The 24,781-nt window shown below is 36.0% G+C and overlaps 3 protein-coding genes and 2 pseudogenes across 5 annotated transcripts in view; 1 reads left to right on the forward strand and 4 right to left on the reverse strand.

Annotated features, from left to right (window-relative positions):
- The window catches only part of LOC143568847 (110 kDa U5 small nuclear ribonucleoprotein component CLO-like), a 277,562-nt gene that overhangs the window by 86,390 nt on the left and 166,391 nt on the right, over positions 1-24,781 (reverse strand). The gene's annotated exons all lie outside the window — the stretch shown is intronic.
- Positions 1,015-6,642, forward strand: LOC143568798 (pyrophosphate-energized vacuolar membrane proton pump-like; annotated as a pseudogene). Its single transcript, XR_013141630.1, has 7 exons — positions 1,015-1,309; positions 3,209-3,783; positions 4,662-5,041; positions 5,117-5,203; positions 5,287-6,022; positions 6,109-6,168; positions 6,262-6,642. The product of XR_013141630.1 is annotated as a pyrophosphate-energized vacuolar membrane proton pump-like (transcript).
- On the reverse strand, positions 6,734-8,551 carry LOC143568820 (protein SRG1-like). Its single transcript, XM_077054877.1, has 4 exons — positions 8,246-8,551; positions 7,531-7,778; positions 7,133-7,463; positions 6,734-7,041 (listed from the first exon to the last, which is right to left on the reverse strand). The coding sequence occupies exons 1-4, from the start codon at positions 8,486-8,488 to the stop codon at positions 6,805-6,807; spliced, it is 1,059 nt and encodes a 352-aa protein (XP_076910992.1). The 5' UTR covers positions 8,489-8,551; the 3' UTR covers positions 6,734-6,804.
- LOC143568809 (protein SRG1-like) lies at positions 12,117-14,505 on the reverse strand (annotated as a pseudogene). Its single transcript, XR_013141632.1, has 4 exons — positions 14,229-14,505; positions 12,882-13,129; positions 12,474-12,803; positions 12,117-12,384 (listed from the first exon to the last, which is right to left on the reverse strand). The product of XR_013141632.1 is annotated as a protein SRG1-like (transcript).
- LOC143567383 (heparanase-like protein 3) lies at positions 15,702-24,366 on the reverse strand. Its single transcript, XM_077053825.1, has 7 exons — positions 24,323-24,366; positions 24,048-24,196; positions 22,910-23,140; positions 22,627-22,816; positions 22,428-22,553; positions 22,226-22,325; positions 15,702-16,167 (listed from the first exon to the last, which is right to left on the reverse strand). Exons 2-7 carry the CDS (start codon positions 24,064-24,066, stop codon positions 15,784-15,786), a joined length of 1,050 nt encoding a protein of 349 aa, XP_076909940.1. The 5' UTR covers positions 24,067-24,196; positions 24,323-24,366; the 3' UTR covers positions 15,702-15,783.

The following is a 24,781-nucleotide window of genomic DNA, read 5'->3' on the forward strand; positions in this document are numbered from 1 at the left end:
AAATATCTTGTCTCTCTCGAGATTGACTCATTAAAAACCTTAATTAAATTAAGCGAAAAACAAACTTAAATTCTAAATGAATCTATTATTTATATAAATAAAATAACTAGGTAACAAAACACGTTGCGTTATGTCGGTCCAACTACATGAATTTGGTTGGTGTGAGTTAAGTTCGTTACGACACCGAAACTAAATAAAAAATAAATTTGTAAACACCCAAAGACTTTCGTCAGTTCGTCACACATACAACTTTTGATCAAAGTAACATGAATTTGATCACCATCGGTTACGTTCGTTATAGTACCGACACTAAACCTAAAAAATAGATTAGTAAACGTCCAGAATAGTAATGGCATGCGTATTACTGAAACTACGTTTATTCATCGGTAAAACCTTAACGTTGGGACAACCGGTCCGCGAAAATTTCATCGATATTATTTAAGTACGTAATAAAGTAACAATACTGTTTCAGCCAAAAGAAAAAATATTCACTAGAAAAAACTAATAAAATATTTAAAATCAAAATTAATTTTGGCACTAAAATCATATACTAAACTTATAATTATAACAATTTGATATAAAATATTATTATACCATTCTGTCACATACTATACACAAAAACTAATAATCATTCCCACAAAAAATAAAAAATACTAAAACGTGAATTCGCATTTTGCAGTGCATTAATTTTGAAAGCTGTAAAATACCAGCAAAAATATATAATTTCTTCACATATATTATACCCCACCACGTATACCCATCGTCAGCAATTTTTATTTATCCACACCCAAAACCACCACCCAACCCCAAACTTACAACTCCCAATCCCTAAAGTACAACCCATCAATGCACACACCCTCTAATCTTATCAATTACCAGTCTGTAACAACCACACACACACCCGCCCAGTTGCCTCTTAGCATTCAAATCCCCTCCCTATTTATCGTTTCACTCATTCATTCTTCCATCCCACACAATAATAATATCATTATCATTATTATTATTATTATTGTTGTTATTATTATTTGCTACTTGGTGATATTTTGTTCTTGTATCAGTTATTATGCCGATACTGTCAGATCTCGGCACGGAAGTAGTGATTCCGGTGTGTGCGGTTATCGGAATAGCGTTCTCGTCGTTCCAGTGGTACCTGGTCTCTAAAGTGAAGTTGTCATTTGATAATAATAATAATAAAAGTGATGAGGATGAGAAGAACGGGTTCAACGAGGCCTTGATTGAAGAGAGGAAGGGATTAATGACCACGCGGTTGTTCAGAAGTGTGCTGAGATTCAGAACGCCATTTCTGAAGGTCATAATAATTTAAGTTTGTTACATATGAGATCGATACAGTACCGGTTCTGAATCAGTACAGTACTACTGATTTTTAATCAGTATCAATACCATTGGAAATACTTTGAATAAACAGTGAAAAGTATTGAACCTGAATGGTATCGATACTGAAAACATAAAAAAAGGTATCGGTATTGGTATTGGAACTGATTGTGTTCCGTCCGGTACCAATACCGACAAGTGAAAAGTATTACTGTATGGATAAAAAACTATAAAATAGCGTAACTTAATGGTATCGATACAAAAAACATGAATAAAGTTCTGGTAGCATTTGTTTTTGGTCAATATTGGTATTGATATTGAATACGAATACCGGTTCGGTATAGGTCCACTACAAATGCCGTAAAATGGCGAAATTGAATGGTACTGATACCAAATATGTTGAAAGAAGAAGTAACTCTATGGTGCTATTTGTTTGTGTTCGGTCGGTACCGGTACCGGTTTTCGGTTAAAATCTCTTTCGTATATTATTGGAGTTATTTGTTAGTTTAATAATATTAAGTTATTTTAGGTTGGAAATATCTTCAAAATTGAAATATGAGAATTTGTGGTGTCATGGTGTGTGTTTTTTATTTGCCTAACGGAATATTCGATTTATATTCCATTCCTATTCATATGATTTATATTATTATATTAACTACTCAAATAAATGTTATTTTTTAAATAACTTTATTTTTACTAAGGATCATCGTTGCAATTGTCTTCTTTTTCGACACTAATATGAATGAAAAAACGTAATATTCTTATTACATTTATTTTAGTTTACAGGTTTTGTAATATTATAATTGTAATCATGGTTGAATTTTCTTCTAAGTAAGCTGTTTGGTATGGACTTTTAGTTCAAGTTGAGATCTACCTTCCAAATTATTAAATATTTACATATCAATTTAGTGATGTTGGTGGTTGTTGAATCAATGTAAACTATATGAATATTTTTATATACACGTGTAACTAGAGTTTGATTCAAGTTTTCACACTTCAATTTTTCATCACATAATAAAAATGTATTTGGTTGCTTTAGTCTTCTGCAACCTTCCTTCAACATTGTTTAAATCTTAAGACTTGGTGGGATCTTGCTGGTTGTCGGTGGGATGATGATTATTATTATTATTATTATTATTATTATTATTATTATTATTATTATTATTATTATTTAATTTTGATATTTAAATGATTATTGGTTGCTTTATGGCATCTTTTTATGATCCAAATGTGATTGCATCTAACTTTTTAACTTTTATTATTTTTTTGTTTTTAAAATATCTAGTTAATTTGGATAAGAAAACAAGATATCCCCAAAATATGGGTAAATTTGTAAAAAATGAAACAGCAACAAATAGTTGTGTGTCTGTATGTGCAAGGGGACCAGTGATATAACTTTTTTTTCTTGTTAATATGATTGGCTCAGGATGAATTTATAGATTTACTGAGCAAACATCAAACTAGTATTTTTTTGTTTTTTTCCCTTTGAATAATGATTTAACATTTATTTTAAATCTGTAAGTTTATATTATTACTAATGAATAACTTTATTTAAATAATCATCTATGCTAATTATAATAATGTTGTAACTTGATATCTATGAAGTTATTATATTAATTTGTTATTTATTTAAGTTTTCCATTTGAGTATACTGGTATACCTCTGTGGAAGCAGTATTTCTTTGGTCAAATGTTGACTTTTATTTTGAATGGGTAATTTTTTGAACTGAATGTTATAATCTTTACAAATTACTCTCCTTGGTCAAAGGTTGACTTTTTTTAATAAAAAATTTAAAAGGGTCATTTTTAATAACTGAAAGTTATATTCTTGGATTGAAATTTTAATAATTTATTGATTTTTTCTCATGGAATTGCAGGGGCAACCTCTTTCCTATTTACCGAATACCAATATGTTGGTATATTTATGGTCATTTTTGCGGTTCTGGTCTTTGTGTTTCTCGGGTCGGTTGATGGATTTAGCACAAGTAGCAGAATATGCACATACAACACAACCAAAATGTGTAAGCCGGCTCTAATGACAGCTGTCTTCAGCACAGTGTCATTCGTGCTTGGTGCCATCACCTCAGTCATCTCCGGTTTTCTTGGAATGAAGATTGCCACATATGCAAATGCCAGAACTACCCTTGAGGCTAGAAAGGGTGTCAGCAAGGCTTTCATTGTTGCATTCAGATCAGGAGCTGTTATGGGCTTCCTTTTGGCTGCAAATGGGCTTCTTGTATTGTATATTGCTATTAACCTTTTCAAGATTTATTATGGTGAGGATTGGGAAGGTCTTTTTGAGTCCATAACTGGTTATGGGCTTGGTGGATCATCAATGGCGCTTTTTGGTAGAGTCGGTGGCGGTATTTACACAAAAGCTGCTGATGTTGGAGCTGATCTTGTTGGCAAAGTTGAAAGAAACATCCCTGAAGATGACCCAAGAAATCCAGCGGTAAAAACCTTTTTTTTTTGGTCTTGTAACCTGTTTTTGTAAACTAACTGAACGAACACGAACAAAGCATGTTTGTATTCGTTTGTTTAACTTTAACTGAACAAACGATTGTACACAAACAGCTAAATAATGGACTGGGTTTTGTTCAGGTTCGTTCGTTAAAAAAATGAACGTGTTCTTCACTTCATGTTTGTTTATGTTCGTTCATTAACGGTATAAACGAACGGTTCATGAATGTACAAGAATGAACATATTGATCTAAAGCCAATTATAACTAAATGTGAACAACAATATGTTAGGCCTAAAAAAATAATAAATTTCGCCTAAACTATCACTAAAGACTTTTAGATGAATATATTAATGAATGTAAATGAACGAACTTAAGCAAACATAAACCAACTAACATAAATGAACGGAATGAACAAGACAACATAAATGAATGAAATGAACGAGACATGTGGTCACTGGTCATGTTCGTTCATTTATTTAATAAATGAACTTCCCGCCAGACGGTTCACGAATGGTATACCGAACATTTGGTTCGTTTACATGCCTGGTTTTCCCTTATGTTAGAGGTGGTAGTATGGTTGGGTTGGGTCACGAGTCAAAAAGTCAAGATCGCTTGGATTAAAAAGTCAATAGTTTGTTCGCTTTCAATTTGTTTGGCCCGTTTACCCTGTTCTCAAATTCATTAACTTTTTCGTTTGGCCTGTTTGAGATAAAACACAACCAAAATTGACCCATTCATATGTATATAGCTCAATAACTTTACAATATATTTATACTCTAAAAGTATATTTTTCTATCAAGAAACTGGCTTTCAGCTTGTTCTTTTGGGTGTAATTATTTCTAATCAATGAAATGGTAATTTTATGCAGGTTATTGCTGACAATGTTGGTGACAATGTTGGGGATATTGCTGGTATGGGATCCGATTTGTTCGGGTCATATGCTGAGTCATCATGTGCAGCACTTGTTGTTGCTTCAATTTCCTCGTTTGGAAACACTCATGATTTCACTTCAATGATGTACCTGTTAATCATTAGCTCTGTTGGCATCCTCGTATGCTTGATCACCACTTTGTTTGCTACCGACTTTTTTGAAGTCAAAACCGTTAAGCAAATTGAACCGTCTTTGAAATACCAACTTATTATTTCAACCGTGTTGATGACTATTGGTATAGCCATTGTTAGTTGGATTGCTCTTCCTTCTTGCTTCACTATCTTCAATTTTGGAGCCCAGAAAGCAGTTAAAAACTGGTATGTTGACCTTTTGAGAGTCAAAATTGGGAAATAAATGTTGACAAAAGTTGACTTTTTTGTTATATGATGCAGGCAATTGTTCTTGTGTGTCTGTGTTGGTTTGTGGGCTGGTCTTATTATTGGATTCATAACCGAGTACTACACTAGCAATGCTTACAGGTACTGTTTTTTTTTTATTATTTAGATTTTTATAAAACATCAAGATTCATGTATTCTGACAAACTTAATTGTTTCTCTGTTAGCCCTGTGCAAGATGTTGCTGACTCATGCCGTACCGGAGCTGCTACAAATGTTATCTTTGGTCTTGCTTTGGGATACAAATCAGTTATTATCCCGATCTTTGCGATTGCCATCAGTATTTTTGTTAGTTTTAGCTTTGCTGACGGTGTTGCTGTGGCGGCTCTTGGGATGCTGAGCACCATAGCCACCGGTTTGGCTATTGATGCATACGGTCCCATTAGTGACAATGCTGGTGGCATTGCTGAAATGGCGGGAATGAGCCACAGAATTCGTGAGAGGACCGACGCTCTTGATGCTGCTGGAAACACCACTGCAGCTATTGGCAAAGGTTTCGCCATTGGTTCAGCAGCTCTTGTGTCGTTGGCTCTATTCGGTGCGTTTGTGAGCCGGGCTGAGATTACAACTGTTGATGTATTAACCCTCAAAGTTTTCATTGGTCTGCTCGTCGGTGCGATGCTTCCATACTGGTTCTCAGCAATGACAATGAAAAGTGTGGGAAAAGCTGCACTTAAAATGGTTGAAGAAGTCCGTTGGCAATTCAACACCATCCCGGGCCTCATGGAAGGCACTGCTAAGCCTGATTATGCCGCCTGTGTGAAAATCTCCACCGACGCTTCAATTAAAGAGATGATCCCGCCTGGTGCTCTTGTCATGTTGACTCCCCTCATCGTTGGAATTTTATTTGGTGTTGAAACACTTTCCGGTATTCTTGTAGGATCACTTGTTTCTGGTGTCCAGGTACATATTATTAAAAATGTTCAAACTGGTCACCTTTAGTTTTCTTTTTATATAAGTTTGTTTCTAACTAATTTTACATGATGCAGATTGCCATTTCTGCATCCAACACTGGTGGTGCGTGGGACAACGCTAAGAAGTACATCGAGGTACAATGAAAATGTTATGTTTCGTTCGTTTCCTTATTATTATTATTATTATTATTATTATTATTTACTGATTTGTGTTTTTGTAATGTTAAGGCTGGTGTTTCTGAGCATGCAAAATCGCTAGGACCGAAAGGGTCAGACCCACACAAGGCGGCTGTGATCGGAGACACAGTTGGGGATCCGTTAAAGGACACTTCCGGGCCGTCACTAAACATCCTGATCAAGCTCATGGCTGTTGAATCTTTGGTGTTTGCACCATTCTTCGCCGCCCATGGAGGCCTTCTGTTCAAGATCTTCTAAATCCATATTGAAGGTGATGTTGGTTATCATTTCAATTGTATCATCATTTCATGTTCTTCTTTGAACTTGTCGGGATGTCTTATTTTTGATGTTTTGTTTCACGCTTAGCAATTTTTCCATTGACGATTTTGATATGATATGATAATGATGATAAGTAGTTGATTATCTCGTTTAGCATTTTTTCGTTCAACGATTTTGATATGATAATGATAAGTAGTTGGAAAACATGTTTAACACAACACGTCAACACGACATATATAAAACATGTTTTTATTACACATGATATGGTGTCTAGGACGGGAAAGCGAAAGAACAATGCATATAACAAGAAACATGTTAGATTCTGACGGCATCGAGAGGAACGATGCCTTTCTGAAAGCATTCATGGTTAAAGACTGCAAAGTCTTTCACGGTTTTATACGCTCTAGGCCTCTTCTCGTCGACCAAAACTTCCACTGGGCCAATCTCTTTATCCGGGTCGGGCTCTGTAAACATAGCCACAGATATTCTCCCCTTCTCCTTGTTTGTCACAACCCGATGAATCGGGCTTTTGAAAATCCCATTACTCATTATCTGCAAAATATAATTGTATCATAAATAAACAAGTAAAATAACTCAAAACAAGTATAATATTGTAAATAAGTTGTTCGTTGAACTCGTTCACCTCCATTTGATCGCCTAGATTAACAAAAAGGGCGTCGTGTATGACAGGAACCATGTACCATTTACCATCATTCAACACTTGAAGCCCTTCGACTCCGGGATCTTGTAACAAAAGAGTAATCCCGGATCTATCCGAGTGAGCTTTCACACCAAACACTTGATCAGGGGTTGGAAATGGGGGGTACAACATAAACCGCCCTAGTAAAATATCATTCTCTTCAGTAAAATGTTTTAAAAAAACGTTATCCTCCATATCTAAACATTTAGCCATTGCCTCGAATATTACTATATATATTGATTTGATCTTCGTGGTGTAGTCATCGATGGTTTCCCTGCACAGCGCGCAACATGTTAGTTCTTTAACAATTGCATCCAGATGAACAAAGTTAGAAACCAGACCCAAAATTCGATGGTTTTTCAGGCCAAAACCGGAGTTGTCTTTGATTTTTTGGGAGAAGTCGAAGAGAAAGGTGGTCACACCAATCTTGAACTTGATTCGCAGTGTAGGTCTTGTCGTTTCCATAGCCTTGAGAAGAACCAGCTTCTCTTGAGTATTTGCTTTTCTCCTCCAACGGAAGATCAAAGAACTGTTTGATAACTTGTCGAAGATTGTCTAGATACGAATCCAAAAGCCCGTGATTCACAGCCTGATTTTCAACATAAAAATCTTGAATTTCAAGAAAATCTCATATGTCTAGATTAATTAGTACAGAGTGGCAGAAATTAAGGGTTATGTTTAGTTTCAAGAAAAACTTAAGCCTCAAGATTACTACAAAGTTGCATAAATTAAGGATTATGTTGAATTTCAAGATTACTATACAAAGTGACATAAATTAAGGTTTATGTTAAATTTGAACCGGGCGAGGTCAATAGGTTCCGTTGACCCCTTGGTAACCCGAATTTGTCAATTTTTTTACATTTATAAAGGCCGGTTTTATTTAAGACAAAATGAGTTGGACCCCTTAACTGCAGTCAAAATAGAAAAAAAAAATTGTAACAACATCCATTGTCTAAAAAGTTCTGGTTCCGTCATTGCAGATTATAAACACAAATATTTTGAATTTCAAGATTATTACAAGATGGTAAACAATTAAGGCTTTAAATCTTAACAAACCTGAAAACAACCCCAAGTGGTGAGTGCTGATCGGAGTTTGGCTAGTTCGGCTTGTTGATCTTCTTGTTTGGAAGATGAACTTAAACGGCTGATATTAATGATCGGCACAGGAGCAAAAGGTGGTGAGGTTTCTACTGGGCCAAATTTGGTGTTGTTGTTGGCTATGTATTTAGGAGGTGGTAGATCACCATCCATGGACATCTGCCGTGCATCTTTCGCCGGAATCCAGTCTTCAGTAGTCATGACAGAATAGAAAACAATGAGAATGAGAGATGAATATAGGTGTGATTGTTTATATATGAAGTTGCATGTGAGTATGTGATGTCATGAAATTTGACATACTAACCAACTTTAATTTTCACTTATTCTTGTGACTTTTTTTGTTACAAATTATTAAAAATAACTAGTAACTGAACTGATTCACATGTGAAAAAAAGCACTAAATACCTTGCAAGTTTTATAAAAATCTAATTACTTTACATTATTCAGTAACTACACTGACTTACATGCAGGGGATGTGCGTGATGTGGTTCGATGCAGTTTTTAACTAAAACAAAATCGAAAACCAAACTTTCGGTTTTTTGATTTTTTAAACCATTCGTTTTCGGTTTTATCGGTTTTTGGGTTCGGTTCGCTTTTGAATGCGGTTTTTTCGGTTTTGCTAATCAAGGCAAAACTTTTTTGGGGGAAAAAAATTGACTCGAGATATTGAAATTGGGCAGTACATTTTTTTTAAACTAATAATGAATAGAATATTGAATATTTGGACTTCAAATATTAAAGGTAATAAAATATATATTTAAAATCAAAACTAAAAGTACCAATATTATTAGTTATTAACCATATGCATAAACTAAATATATTTTGTTATTAACCATATGTTAAAACTACACAAATGGTCATTGACATATTTTGTTTTAATGGTTACGGTTAAGATATTTTAGTTATTCGATTTTTGCTATTTCGGTCCGGTTCGATTTTTTCGGTTCTTTACAAATTATAAAACCGAACCAAAACCAATATTTCGGTTTTTTCTAAAGTTCAAAACCGAACTACCGGTTTCTAATGCAGTTATTTTTAGTTTTTTTGGTTTCGGTTCGGTTTTGTGCACACCCTTGTTTACATGTGAAAAAAAAAACACTAAAACCATGCGAGTTTTATAAATACCCAATTTAATAACAGTACAGTTAAATAATATTGAACCTCTAGTGGTTCCATAGTAAGATTTTTTAGAATCATCTTACTAAATAATATTACTATATTATAATTATATTTTAATATTAATGAAAACTATAAATAAGCCTTATTTTTGTCCAACAAGCAATTACTTAAATTGTCTAAAGTAAAATTGCACTATTGTGACCATTTCAAGAGGTTTAAAAGTCTAAAACACTCTTATATCTTTATATAGATAAAGGTAGAAACGTGTGCTCAAAATCCCATCTAAATATGAAGAATTTTTTCTTTTGAAAAAACTGAACTATAGGACATGATTTCACTCCTATAAAAGACTAAAACATTACTTATCAAACTTATTGAACCATCGAAATTTATTTACACAGTTAAATGAAACACAAAATAAACGACAAATTACATAGAGAATTTAGCTAATACTTAAGCCTACTATATAAAAAGTTATTTGTATTACAAAAAAAAACTTATTTACAACGATTTAATTACGCAAAAGTTGTCTCGCGTAACTAAGAAAACAAAGTCACGATATGTCGAAAAGACATTAACACACGTTTCGAAAAACATATAAAACGGATACCAGACTCGGGTACTGATATTGTTTTGGTAAAGTAAAGCAGTGTGCTCGCCTTATTGAGGCCGGAGGGCTTGAACGTCGAATGCTCGATAACCAGGTAAACAAAAGGCAAAAGCTCACATTTTTCTTATAAAAGATATGTTATTTTGTGCCTTTTTTATAGACAGAATTACAAATTTTGTCCTTTAAAAAAAGCCAAATTACGGTTCGTGTCCTTTTCTAAGTTTCCTTGCAGGCGGTGTACTTTAAACTTTTTTTTCCTACAAGTTATGTCCTTTACGCTAACTGGGTTAGAAAAACTCTGTTAAATCCTATCACGTGAGAAGCATGTGAGGGTATATTGGTCTTTTTGTCCTTTTGAGCAAAAACTCAGTTAAAATGACATCGGAGCACCAGCTCTTACCCGGATCTCCGGCAGCTATCTAACGTCACAGCCAGTTGTTGAAGCTGAATCCCCATCTCCGCCGCCACAGCCGCCGTCACCACCATCTCCGCTGCCGGAGCAGAAACCGGAAGTAATCAGAACTTATTATTCTGTGTCTGGAGCTGATGAGCAAAAAGACAACAGCTTGGAGTTGAATAAAGTGTTGCCGGAAGTGCAAAACAAGTTACCGGAAAATCAAGATTCCGAGCAAAGAACAGAAATTGGAGTGAGAAAAAGAGTCAACCCGGTTCCGTTCGAAATCAATCGACTGACGCCTCAACAACTCAATCGACTCCGGCGCGTGCGCGTCACGCGTGACATCAAAATCCTAAAAATTGAACTGCCAGATAAACCGCTGGTGGGTCCCATCGATGGTCGGAAGGTTACCAGACCCATCGGATAAAGTCAACCCGAGCTGGATTATGTTCAAAACGTCGACGTTTGACTTAAGCAGCGCGTAGTTATCCACCGGGCGGCGGCGCGTGTACGATGTTGTGGTATCGGAGTATACGACACCTGGGAACTCAGTGTCCATTGAGATGTATGGGTATTGATCGACATTGGGTGGTGTTCAGGCATGGTGATGATGGTGGCGGCGATTCTGGCATGGTGGTTGGTGACGGTAGGGTTGGTTTATTTTTAGAGATGAACAAAAATCAGAAATAAAAACCCTAAAAAAGAGGTGTTTTGTGATAGAACCCTAATTCCAAACGAATCAGAATTGAGGACGATGGTGGATGAGGGAATCGGAGATGGAGCGGTGGCTGGTGGCGGTGGTGATGGTGTTTGAGGAGTGGTTATGGTGATGGTGTGGTAGAACATAGAGAGAGAAGTGAGATGAGGCAGCACAGAAACAGAAGAAGAAGAAGCAGGGTAGGCAAAAAGACAAAACTACCCTCACATGCTTCTCACATGATGGGATTTAACAGAGTTTTTCTAACCCAGTTAGCGTAAAGGACATAACTTGTAGGAAAAAAAAGTTTAAAGTACACCGCCTGCAAGGAAACTTAGAAAAGGACACGAACCATAATTTGGCTTTTTTTAAAGGATAAAATTTGTAATTCTGTCTTTTTTATATATATTTTTTTACAATTAATTTAATGTATGCAGCCTCAACCATTTCATTCAAGAATGTAAATCTTTATAAAAGTATTATGATAGAAACCAGAAATCTAAAGTACTGAAATTAAGATAATAGCCACATTCGAGATAGGCTTGATCTCCAATTACAAGGTTAAAGAACCCTAATTCTAATTAACATAAACATCCATATCTCACAAAGGAAAAACAAAGCAATTAATACTAATCTTAAAACGGTTACTAGAAACTGATAAAAACTTCCCCACTACTTTCCCTCCATTATATTCTTTTAATTTATATTGTTTAGGCGGGAACTTGAATATGTGACTTGACCCGTTTACTATTACGGGTATAGACCCGAACCAGGTTCCTATCATATTAATATGCTTTTTGTAACTTTATTTGACAGACAGACAATTTATAGAAACAATGGACAAAAAACCAACTCTCTTTTGACCCGTTACCTGACCCGTATAGGCGAACTTTACTCATTTTTTATGTACGGTTGGCCCGGTTGGTAACGGTTGGTAACGCAGATTGAACTTAATACTGAAAGTCTTGTTGTGACATATATTATGTGTTGATTAATGAACAGTCCATTAAATTCTGCATATTACAAGAAACATATGTTCAGATTCTAACGGCGTCAAGCGGAATAATGCCTTTCTGAAAGCATTCATGATTAAAGACGCCATAGTTTTTAACGGTCTTGTACACTCTAGGCCTCTTCTCATCAACCAAAACATCCACCGGGCCAGTCTCTTTGTCCGGGTTGGGCTCTGTAAACATAGCCACAGATATTCTCCCCTTCTCCTTGCTTGTAACAACCCGATGAATCGGGCTCTTAAAAATCCCATTACTCATAATCTGCAAGCATATTTGTATAATTCAACATTTTATATTATAAACAACTAACATAGTTTAAACTTTAAAACAAGTATATATAATATTGTAACCTGCATTTGATCGCCTAGATTAACGAAGAGCGTGTCGCGTATGACAGGAACCATGTACCATTTACCATCATTCAACACTTGAAGTCCTTCAACTCCGGGATCTTGTAACAAAAGAGTGATCCCGGATCTATCCGAATGAGCTTTCACACCGAGCACTGCATCAGGGGTTGGACATGGGGGGTACAACATAAACCGTCCTAGTAAAATATCGTTTCGTCAGTAAAATTTTTTGAATAAACATTCTCCTCCAAATCTAAACATGTCGCCATCGCCTCGAATATCACCATATATATAGATCTGATCTTCGCGGTATAGTCCTCAATGGTTTCCCTACACAACGAATACTTACACATTGATAATTACAATAAACCTTAACAGCTATATTTTTAACATAATAAGAAACTGTACCTAAAAATGGACGGGTTTTCTGGCCAAAACCGGAGTTGTCTTTGATCTTTGGGGAGAAGTCGAAGAGAGAGGCGATCGCACCAATCTTGAACTTGATTCTCGAAGTATGTCCTGTCATTGCCATAGCCTTGAGAAGAACCAGGTTGTCTCGAGTATTTGCTTTTCTCCTCCAATGGAAGATCAAAGAACTGTTTGGTCACTTGTCGAAGGTTGTCTAGATACGACTCGTCTAGCCCGTGATTCACAGCCTAATTTTCAACATTAAAATCTTGAATTTCAACATAAAAATCTTGACTTTTGAATTGATCTTGAAATTCAAGAACCTATTACTACAACATAGCAGAAATTAAGGTTTCAAGTAAATTAACAGCCTTATTTTGAACACAAAAGTCTTTAGTTTCAAGAAATCAATTCACATTCCTGATTTTGAACATAAAAATCTTGAATTTCAAGATAACTACAAAGTGGCAGAAATTAAGGTTAATATTAAATTTCATGAAATCAATTCACAACCTAACTTTTAAGTTTTAAAATAAAAATCTATAATTTCAAGAAAAAAATTGAAATTAAAAGTCTTAATTTTCAAGATTACTACAAATTAGCAGAAATTAAGGATTTAAGGGTTATATTAAATTTCAAGAAATCAACTCACAATCTGATTTTGAGCACAAAAATCTTGAATTTTAAGAAAAAATTGAAACTAAAAAAAAGTCTTAATTTTCAAGATTACTACAAATTAGCAGAAATTAAGGATCATATTAAATTTCAAGAAATCAACTCACAATCTGATTTTGAACACAAATATCTTTGATTTCAAGAAAATTTTTGAAATTAAAAGAAAGTCTTAATTTTCAAGATTACTACAAAGTAGCAGAAATTAAGGATCATGTTAAATTTCAAGAAATCAACTCAGAGGCTTATTTGGAACACCAAAATCTTTAATTTTAAGAAAAAAATTGAAACTAAAAGAAAGTATTGATTTTCAAGATTACTACAAAGTGACAAAATATTAAGGGTGACATTAAATTTCAAGAAATCAACCTCACAGCCCTGGTTTAACCATAAAAATCTTAAATTTCAAGAAAGCTTGAATTTTAACATAAAAATCTTGTATTTTAACATGAAAATCCTAAATCTCAAATTTTGAACATATTCAAAGTGGCAGAAATTAAGGGTTATATTAAATTTCAAGAAATCAATTCACAGCCTAATTTTCAACATAAAAATCTTTAATTTCAAGAAAATCTTGAAATATAATAAAGTCTTGATTTTTTTCAAGAAAAATCATAAATTTCAAGAACCCATAACAACAAACTATAAAAAACAATTAAGGGTTTTAAAATAGACCTGAAAACAACCCCAAGTGGTGAGTGCTGATCTGAGTTTAGCTAGTTCAGTAACTTGATCATCTTCATGTTTTGAAGATGAACTTAAAAGACTGATATCAATGATGGGCACTGGAGCATAAGGTAGTGAGGTTTCAATTGGGCCAAATTTGGTGTTGTTGTTGGCTATGTATTTGGGTGGTGGTAGATCACCGTCGATGGCCATCTGCCGCGCATCTTTCGCCGGAATCCAGTCTCCGGTAGCCATTGAAGAGAGATGAAAATGAGTGTGTAATTGTTTAGTTTAAGTAAATGACATAATAATAATAATATTATTATTATTTACCAGCTTTTGTCACTTAGTTATTATAATTTGTTAATTTGTTTATACAAACAATGCACAAGCATGTGGTATCATAGTTTGTTTATTTTTTTTTATGACGAGTAAAATTCAATCTATCGGTATACACTCGTCTTTTAATTCAGAAAAAACCCTCATCTAAGACTAACCGTCGTGAACACTCGCCTAAAGGAACAACCGTGCGGTGAGATAAAACATGTTCAGTTCAAGGATCCAACTAGTGAACGCCATCTATTCGCGTAGTCTCACATCATCACCCTGGTGCCTCTGAAACATAATGTTGGGGGCAATAAAGTCACATGAAACGACGAGTCTCTCTCCTTTAAGATTAGCACTGGCCAAAATTTTGATCTCGAATGTGCCATTTAGGTTTCAGAAACGGTGTTTGATTTGAAACGAACAATGAAATCAGTTTGGGTGAAAGCAGTCTCAATCCGAAAGTTTGAAATCGGTTTGAGAATATATTGGTTGAAACCGGTTAAAATCGACCCAATCAATTTTCCCCTTTCAAACTGGTTTCTGTGTTTTACAAATTTTATTATTAAAACAAAATTTTAAATCAGCCTTCTCTTTTTGTATGTATATAACATTTTTTTACACCAATGATCCATATGAGACATTAACATTTTTTAGTTATAAGTTAACTAACCATTGACCCATTTTTAATTATGTTTTGAGGTCACATTATTCTTGCATAATAGTGTTTGTTTTGTATCTATGCCAATAACAGTTGTTCAAAATAATACATAATAATATATTATAGGAGTAATAAAAGCTATCAAATAAACTAACAATTTTAACGTTATTTTACTAATCTCGTGAAACTAATGTTAAAAGTGGCGGAAGGTTAATCAGGCATCATGTGGTGGCGTTGATAGCCGAAAGACAAGGTTGAGTGTTATGTGCCTTATGTCTAAGGCTTGATGCAAAACTACTGTTGAGCCGGGGGTCTCACCGGAAGCAGCATTTCTATCCCTATGGGGTAGAGGTAAGGCTGTCTACATCTTACCCTCCTCAGACCCTAGCTATTGGTGGGATATACCGAGTACGATGATGATGATGTTGAAATAAACTAACAATCATATTGCATCTCATCTTAAGAAGATTCATGAATACAAAATAAAATAAAATAAACCCTATGAATATATAATTTAATCAATAGACAGAATGAAACTGATTCTCAGTTTCATTCCATATATGTATGTATATATATTAATTATACCATCCAAGCACTGCATGCATGCAAAGTGAGATATGGTATATGAGCAAACACAATAGAAAATGGAGCAACACTTATAGCCTCTAAAGAGTCCACATACAAAGGCTCCGACTGCGGTATCTCCGCGTTTGAATTCACTCTCAGTTCTTTACCATTAAGCAACATCACTTGATTGTGTAAGTCCCCGTTTTTAGCCGTTAAATGGCATTCTTCTCGCGTGTCTTTTCCACTAATCTTGGAACTGCGCGGTGTTTTTGCTTTATGAAGATGATAATGAACACGCGATTTGAGGTTATTCGAACTCCAAGTGCTATCTAGAGACAGGCTTATGTCAACTGTAGCTTTGCTGTCTAAGTTGATCAGTAGTAGTGTTATTCCCTTCTGCGGTAAATATTATGAGCGTCGTGAGAAATGACTATTTTACCCCTTCGTTGCATTTTTCATAGATAAAGATAAATGGTACTTATAGTCGAATTTTAGGCTCGGTCTCGGTTTTGCATGTACTTATAGTCGAAAAACCGAACCAAACAGAATTTATGGATTTTCGTTTATAATTTTGAACAAGGTTCTTTACCCGCGCGTTGCGGCGTGATGGATATACGGTTAATTTCCTAGTTCATGACACGCGTTTAGGATCAATAACATACAACACACTAAATACGTGTGCTAGTTATTCAAAATCAAGGTTTTCATCTTCAATTGGTCATACCCAAATATGTTTGCTAGCAATTCAACATCAAGGTTTTGATCTTCAGATGCCCAACTAAGAATAGTTGACCTGTGCACGTCAATTTGGGCCCGAGACCTAGGCCAAAACACCTAGGCTTGCTGTCCCATTTGAAATATTGTTTTGGCAGCCACCATCACTACACATTGGAGCTATTTGGTTAACTTTTCTGACCCATAAAACCTACTATGCGGCTGTCAAACACCTCAAATCGCATGACATGATATGGCCTTGTAACCGAACACAAAATCATGATGTTACCACACTCGTTTGGCAGCCTACAGCTTCTCAACACCCTGCAAAATTCCAAAAGTTCTTTAAGTTAACTTTATATTTCATAAGCTAAACACAACTATAAATATACACAATTGGTGATTCTTTTCCTAGCATGTGAAATATTTTTCTCTTTGGAACTATTGTTTGTACTCATAATTATGATAATTCTAAGTCCAAAAGTTGCAGGTCTAATAAAAAATAGGCTTTTAGTTTAAGTGAGTAACAACTAAGCAAATGAACACAAATCCTTTCCCTACAACTACTGTTTTACTCTATTTACTAAGGTGCTTTATAAAGTATTAAGCCGATGTGTAAGAATTTAAAAGAAACTCGGAAGCTAATGAAATAAGAAACATAGCAGCAGATTGTGGTTTGATGCTCATAAAAGCCTAAATAATAAAAATGCTAATTTGATATACTAATGAAAAACCTGAAAGCAATAAAATACAGTAATTACTAAATGCAATATGCAGCCATTAATTGAATTAAATATTGTAGTTATAACTTATAATTAAATGTATTTTTGCAGATTCACTTATAAATGGATTACACAAAGTAGAGCCAATAAGTGCTACAATCTAACAAAAGCATCAGCACAATATTATTTATTTAGCGGCTTAATGTTTGGAACAAAACTTGATAACAATAGAGTATGCGATTATTAGTTTCAAAACCCAAATCCAAACTCGCCTAAACCATTTAACCGGAAACGAAAAGCTGAAAATGCTAATTACTAATTACATACCCCAAACGATTGACCTTTCACTCCTCTTTGCAATAGCTGAAGCTGTAGAAATTAAGAAAGATAAATTCAGAGCTAAATTTAGAAATAAATAAGCACATTAAAGTAAAGAAACGATAAACCCTATAACTCACGTTTAAACAGAAATGTCGAGGTCGAGAAAAAAACTAAATCAACGGTAGACAGAGTCGACGCCATTAAGAGAATCAACATCTAAATTTGTAGTTGACTGTCACCTTTAAAAGCAGACGGCAAATGAGGAGGTGAAGCAAATAATAGTTGTTGGTTGGGAAGTGAGAAAACACTTGTGTGGTCTACAATGGAAGTTTGATATTCAGGACAAAGTAATGGGTGGCTGGCTATTAATCAATGGCACGATGAATAGTAGTTTTAGTGAGGCTGACAGTTTTTGGTTTTTAATATTGTAAAGATGAACGTTTATTATTTGAATGTGTGAATAATACAAAGACAACTCATCTATTTATACATAAACAAACCCTAGTTTTCAACCCATAAAAGGTCCATGGGCTTTAACCAACTACATGGGCTAAAACCCTAATTATAACTAAATACAACTAACACTCCTCTTCAAGTTGGAGCATAGATTTTAATCATGCCCAACTTGTTACAAATAAAATCTATCTGAGCTTTCCGGAGCGGTTTAGTTAGAATGTCTGCTAGCTGAAAATTTGTCTTCACATGAACTGGTTGAATGGATGGAGGATCAGTTTGTGTGCCTACTACTCGATCTCTGATAAGGTGGTCGACCTCAATATGTTTTGTCCTCTCGTGAAATACTTGATTCTTGGCTATGTGAATGGCTGATTGACTATCACAGTATAACCGCATCAAGTCATTAGAAACAACCCCGAGTTCTATGAGAAGACGACGTACCCATGTCATCTCTGATGTTACATCTGCCATGGCTCTATACTCCGATTCGGCACTCGACCGGGAAGCCGTGTGTTGCTTCTTACTCTTCCATGATACAAGATTTCCTCCAACAAACACACAATATCCGGTGGTAGATCGTCGAGAAATCGGACAACCTGCCCAATCTGCATCTGAGAACCCTGATATCCGACCATCTCCTTCTTCCGTGAAGGCACCCACACGACAATGACCCTGATCAGAGTATAATATACCCAAACCAGGTGAGGTCTTAAGATATCTTAAGACACGAATGGCAGCATCCCAGTGACTGGTGTATGGCGCAGCCAGGCTCAGAACACTAACAGTAAAGGAGATATCCGGTCGTGTGACGGTTAAATAATTAAGTTTATCAACCAACCGTCTGTATCGCTCAGGATCTTTCATTGGATCTCCTTCCTTTGGGAGGAGTTTCTTTGTAGGAAGCATTGGGGTATCAACAGGTTTACAACCCAGTAAGCCACATTCAGTCAACATATCAAGGACATACTTTCGTTGGGAGAGAAGTATTCCTTGTGGAGAGCGAGAAACTTCTATGCCAAGGAAATACCTCAATCGACCTAAGTCGCTGACCTGAAACTGAGACTGAAGAAACTGCTTGAGTTCGGTGATCCCGACCTCGTCATCACCTGTGATTATAATGTCATCCACATAAACAACTACGATAATCCTCTTTCCTTTCTGGTGTCTAAAGAAGACAGAGTGATCGTAGGCACTCCGAGTCATCCCAAACTGTCCCATAACACTAGAGAATCGACCAAACCATGCCCTGGGAGACTGTTTAAGACCATATAGAGAACGACGTAGTCTGCAAACTTTCGAGGCCTCCTCCTCAACAACGAACCCTGGTGGCTGCTCCATATATACCTCCTCCTCAAGAACATCATTAAGAAAGGCGTTCTTGACATCAAGCTGGTGGAGCGGCCAATGATTAATGGCAGCAAGAGCAATACAAATACGGACAGATGGAATTTTAGCAACTGGCGAGAAGGTTTCATCATAATCAATGCCATATGCCTGAGAATACCCTTTTGCGAACAACCGAGCCTTCAGGGGTAGCTTCTGGTAAAGGTATCGGATCGGGTAAGGATGTATCAGTGAGAGGTGTAGATTGTTCGGATGCAGACGGAGGATCTGAGGGTATTTCGGGGTTGTGGCCTGAATGTGAATCAAGTGTCTCTGATATTTGACCCTTACCTCGCCTAGCATATGTGAAAAGCAGTGGCGGAGGGTCTGTCGGTGGGTCAGAATCAACAGAGATTGGATCGGTAGAGGGAATCGACACAGGAATGGTGGGGAGGAAGGGAGATGTGGGTATATCGAGGTCGGGAAACGGGTCAGAAACAGGAGTGGAACACTCGGGAAAGTAAGGAGACTCATGAAAAGTGACATCGGCACTAGTAAAGTATCGGTGAAGTGATGGGCTATAGCATCGATACCCTTTTTGAACCCATGAGTAACCAAGAAAGACACAACGAATGGCTCGGGGATCAAGTTTGATGGTTTTCGGACGATGGTCATGAACATAGGCGACGCAACCAAATACTTTAGGTGCGAGAGGAAATGGATCATCGTTGGGAAATAGTACAGAAAACGGTGTTTTACCATGAAGAACGGTTGAGGGCATGCGGTTAATCAGATATGTGGTAGTGAGAACGGCATCTCCCCAAAAACGATGAGGAACACGTCATTGGATCATGATTGTGCGAGCAACATCCAATATGTGACGATTTTTGCGTTCGGACACACCATTTTGTTGAGATGTATAAGCACACGTTGATTCATGAATAATGCCGTTGGTTTTTAAGTATGAAGAAAAGTCGGTGGAAAAATATTCTTTAGCATTATCAGATCGTAAAGTTTTAATGGTGGTGTTAAATTGGTTTTGAACATAAGCATTAAATTCTCGAAATATGGAAAATACCTCACTACGAGATTTCAACAAATAAACCCAAGTAGTGCGAGAATAGTCATCAATAAAGGTAATAAAATATTCAAAACCCAACGTAGATTTGATAGGGCAAGGACCCCATACATCAGAATGCAACAGTTCAAAACAAGAACTGACTCGATTGGGCACCCTAGGGGGATAGGGACGCCTGGTATGTTTACCAAGTTGACACGACTCACAATGAAAATTAGAAGACGAAAGTGGTAAATCTGGTCGCATTTGCCTCAGAACCGTTGTAGAGGGATGACCTAACCGACAGTGAGCCTCCCTGACAGCGGAATCACATAAGTTTGCTACAGGATGCGAAAACGGGGATATACGATAGAACCTCCTGATTCAAAACCAGTACCAATTACCCGGTTTGTTCCTAGTTCATGAAAAACGCAGTGAGTTGGGTAAAAGGTCACAGAACAGTTGTTTTGTTTGGTAATCTGACTCACTAAACAAAGACTGGTAGGAAATTTAGGAACAAATAGGATAGAAGACAGTTTTAGGTTTTCCGAGTTACTGATGGATCCTATGCCGAGAACAGGACATGAAGATCCATCGGCAAGACGTACCGGTGCATGGGAAACATTTTGAAGACTAGAAAAAATACCCCGATTCCCAGTCATGTGATGTGTGGCTCCAGAATCAATCACCCATGATAAGTCAAGGCTAGAAGGTTTACCTGAATGTGCCGAGCTGGATTGAGGATGAGGCAACTGGGAGGTAAGAAACCGTTGAATAAGATCATGCTCCTCTTTAGTAAATGTATACATGTGTTTATTTTCGCCCATAGTGATACACGAAACTGAAAATTGACTGTGAACAGTAACAAGTGCGGGTGGAGGGCGGGAACAGATTCCGGCGTAAACAGTTACTCGTCTTGAACAGTAAATCCCGGCAGCGAACAGTAATTCCGGCAGCGAACGGTAGCTTTCCGACAGTGAACAGAAATTCCGGCAAACGAACAGTAACTTCCGGCGGTGAACAGTGACTTCCGGCGGAAACAGTAATTTCCGGTCTGAACAGTGATTCCGGCGTTAACAGTAGTCCGGTGAACAGTGATTCCGGCGTGAACAGTGATTCCACCGTGAACAGTGCTCGTCGGTGAACAGTACTTTCACGGTCGAAAAAAAAGGATTTCGTGACAGGACAGAACAACAAGGCAGGAGCTTGTTTCAGATCTGAAGGCTGCTGGTGACGGCTGGTCAGACTTGGGTTCGGGTCAGATCGCGGCTAGGGTTTGGATCGAGAGCCGTAGCTCTGATACCATGTAAAGAAAAAGATGGTTGTTGTGAAAGTAATGTTTATTACTTGAATGTGTGAATAATACAAAGACAACTACATCTATTTATACACAAACAAACCCTAGCTTTCAACCCATAAAAGGCCCATGGGCTTTAACCAACTACATGGGCTAAAACCCTAATTATAACTAAATACAACTAACAAATATATATATATAATGTTAAGCCCAAACATATAATAAACAGTTAATCATTAATTAACAAAAAGATATAGGCCCAAGTTTATTATTTCGGGCCAATTTTTTTTGGGCCAAGAATTTTAACCCCAAATGGTAAAACTGAAAAAAATGAAAACCGAGCCAAAACCAGAAACCAAAAAAAAACGAAGGAGTTTCAAAAACTTAAATACTGAATTTTCGGTTTGTGCCCAAACCAACCCATGCACGCCCAAACTGGTAGTAAGACAAGTCAAGTGGGGCCCACCTATAAAAATTTTTGCCCTTTTTTTTTAATTTTATAAATAAATATTTTTATAACAAGATTATAAACACAACATTGTTCAAATAGTATAGGAAGCTTACTGATTCTTTGGCACAATGAGCATAAGATCGTATTTTCTTGGTCCCGTTAAAGTTTGCAGAAAGTACATTTCTACCCATCAAACGATGCCAAAGAAGCGCGCTGGTAATAAAGAACAAAACCCCATCAAGTTATAACCTTTAAAGCATGAAAGTCTACAACTTTGACCTCAAAAGTCAAACAACACTAAAATCAGTTACAAACCTGTAACAATCCGGATTCGGCTCAAAAGTTGTGGTATTAAGCAAGCCATAGTTTCCACCAATCAACGTTTGTCTGCAGTACGTTTTCGTGTCATAAACAGATGACATTCCTAGCTGATCCAAGTACCTAAACCAAACCAACATCCAATAACGGTTATTCTCTTCGTAAAGGGTATTATCGTCTTTTCACACTTGCTTACCAGAAACTAAAAACAAATGCATTTGTAACAAGATTATGCCCACTGTTATAAGCACCACCAGCTTCACCAACCCAAGCAGAAGCAGAAGTTGTAGAAGTCTTGAGAATGTTCTCGAGTTGCTTAAATGTATCGGCCTCGCCATCAAGATAAGACGGGTTAAGAATCTTTTCAACAAGATGTTGATCAACCCCTTTATAAAATATTAAAAAAGTTTTAAACTTTACAAAATGGTTATCTTGGAAATGAAATAAATTTGTTTGATTTGTAAATATGATATATTTACCTGGACCAAGATTGTATATGTGATGAGTTATTATGTCTAGTGTGTCAGGCGTGCGGTCTATAAACTCCTTGAACCAGTTGGCATCAAAGAAACCTCCGGGTGCAATTATTCGAGGTTTTGGCTCGGTACCTTCATAGGCTGTTTGAACTATGGTTTTTAAGGTTTTTGTGTCGAAAGCGTACTGAGATGCGGATACTCTTGTCCCAACACCACTTCCACTCAGCTCATTTCCTACAAGTTAATTAAAATGATAGAAATTAGACTCGTCAAATTTGACCCGTTTTAGTTATGAGTGGGTTGATTCAGGTTATGTTTTGTTTCTAACGGGTTAAACTTTTAAAATAAAAAGATACATCTGTGGGCATGCAAACAAACTTAACGTTTAGTGATCCGACAGGAAGTTCGTTTATGTTCAGTTTTTAATAAAAGAAAGAATACGGACAACATATTTTGTTCATTTAGTTAAAGAATGAACATGAACAGATGTCTCGTTCGTTCGTTTATGTTCGCGAATGTTCGTCATTTGGTGTTCGTTAGTTTACGTTTTGTTCAAAAGTTTGTTCGTGAATATATGCATTTCAATCTTTTAGGTCCATTACAATTTAGTCTAATTTTATGAAAATAAAATATCACCCATTACAATTTAGTCTAGTCTTATTAATTTTTAGGCTCAACATATTAATGTTCACGTTTATTTTTCATTATTGTCCGCTCAATTATGTTCATTCGTTTATGTCCGTTTACATTCATGAACCAAACCATTCATTTATACTGTTAGCGAACAAACATAAATGAATAAGTACATTTTCTTAGCAAACTAAAACGAACAAGAATACTCTTTTCATTTACTCGTTTTCAATCGTTTTGTTCGGTTACTTTAAATGAACGAAATGAAAATGCCTCGTTCGGTTCGTTTACAGGCCTATATGCATAAGTCAAAAGTCATTCAAAGTGTTATTTAACGGCTAATAATGGAGTAAACGTGTAACTTTCATCATTGACTAAAAAAATGTTTCCGGTCAACCATGCTTGACCCCTTTTGACCCGTTCGATGAATCATTTTGACACTTTTGCAACATCTACTAAGATCATTTTCGCTAAATATATAAAAAAATCTAGAACATGTAAATAAACTTACCAAGCTCCCAAGCATACATGGGGTAATTTTTTTTAACCGTGTAACGGATCAAAGATTCGGCATTTGCAGGATCCCAAGCTCCAACTGCTGAACCATCAGCTAGTATTTTCTTGCCAGCAAGTGCATTTAAACCAAATATAATTTCAGCCCTAAATGCAAACCATCATTAATATTTTTATTATTATTGTTTTTAATAAAAATGCCAACTTTATTGAAATAAAAATGCCAACTTTATTATTATTATTATTATTATTATTATTATTATTATTGTTTACCTTGTTTCTTTAAAAAAGTTGCATAATTGATCCCATCTAGATAAAGGCAAACAACCCTCAGTAAAACCAAATAATGCTGATTGGTTTCTTGAAAACTGAATACATGGTTTTGTATCATATTCTGTTTGGTAAACAACTTTGTCTTGTAAACTCCCTCCTAATCTTATCTTTAATGTTGAAAAAGCTGCATAATTTCTTCAAATAAACCTGGTTGAGTAGAAAAGGATGGGGTGAGAGTTTTATTCCAAACTTACCCAAATAAAATTAAAAAGAAACTTAGTCCGTGTGTTGTAGGCCGTTTTCGGAGGCGTGAGATGTTAAAAACGAGCAATGTTGGATAGGGAGGTACGGACCGATCTCGAGGGGTGGAAGGAGGAGATCATAAAAGTCCAAGGGGTATTTATGCTTACTTGGAGAATAAGTTTAAGTTTATCTATTTTATTAGTTTTTGAATAAAGT

The sequence above is a fragment of the Bidens hawaiensis genome, unplaced genomic scaffold, assembly GCF_021521415.1.
Source record: "Bidens hawaiensis isolate Kalapana, Puna unplaced genomic scaffold, B.hawaiensis_p1.1 tig00001236_1, whole genome shotgun sequence".
NCBI lineage: Eukaryota > Viridiplantae > Streptophyta > Magnoliopsida > Asterales > Asteraceae > Bidens > Bidens hawaiensis.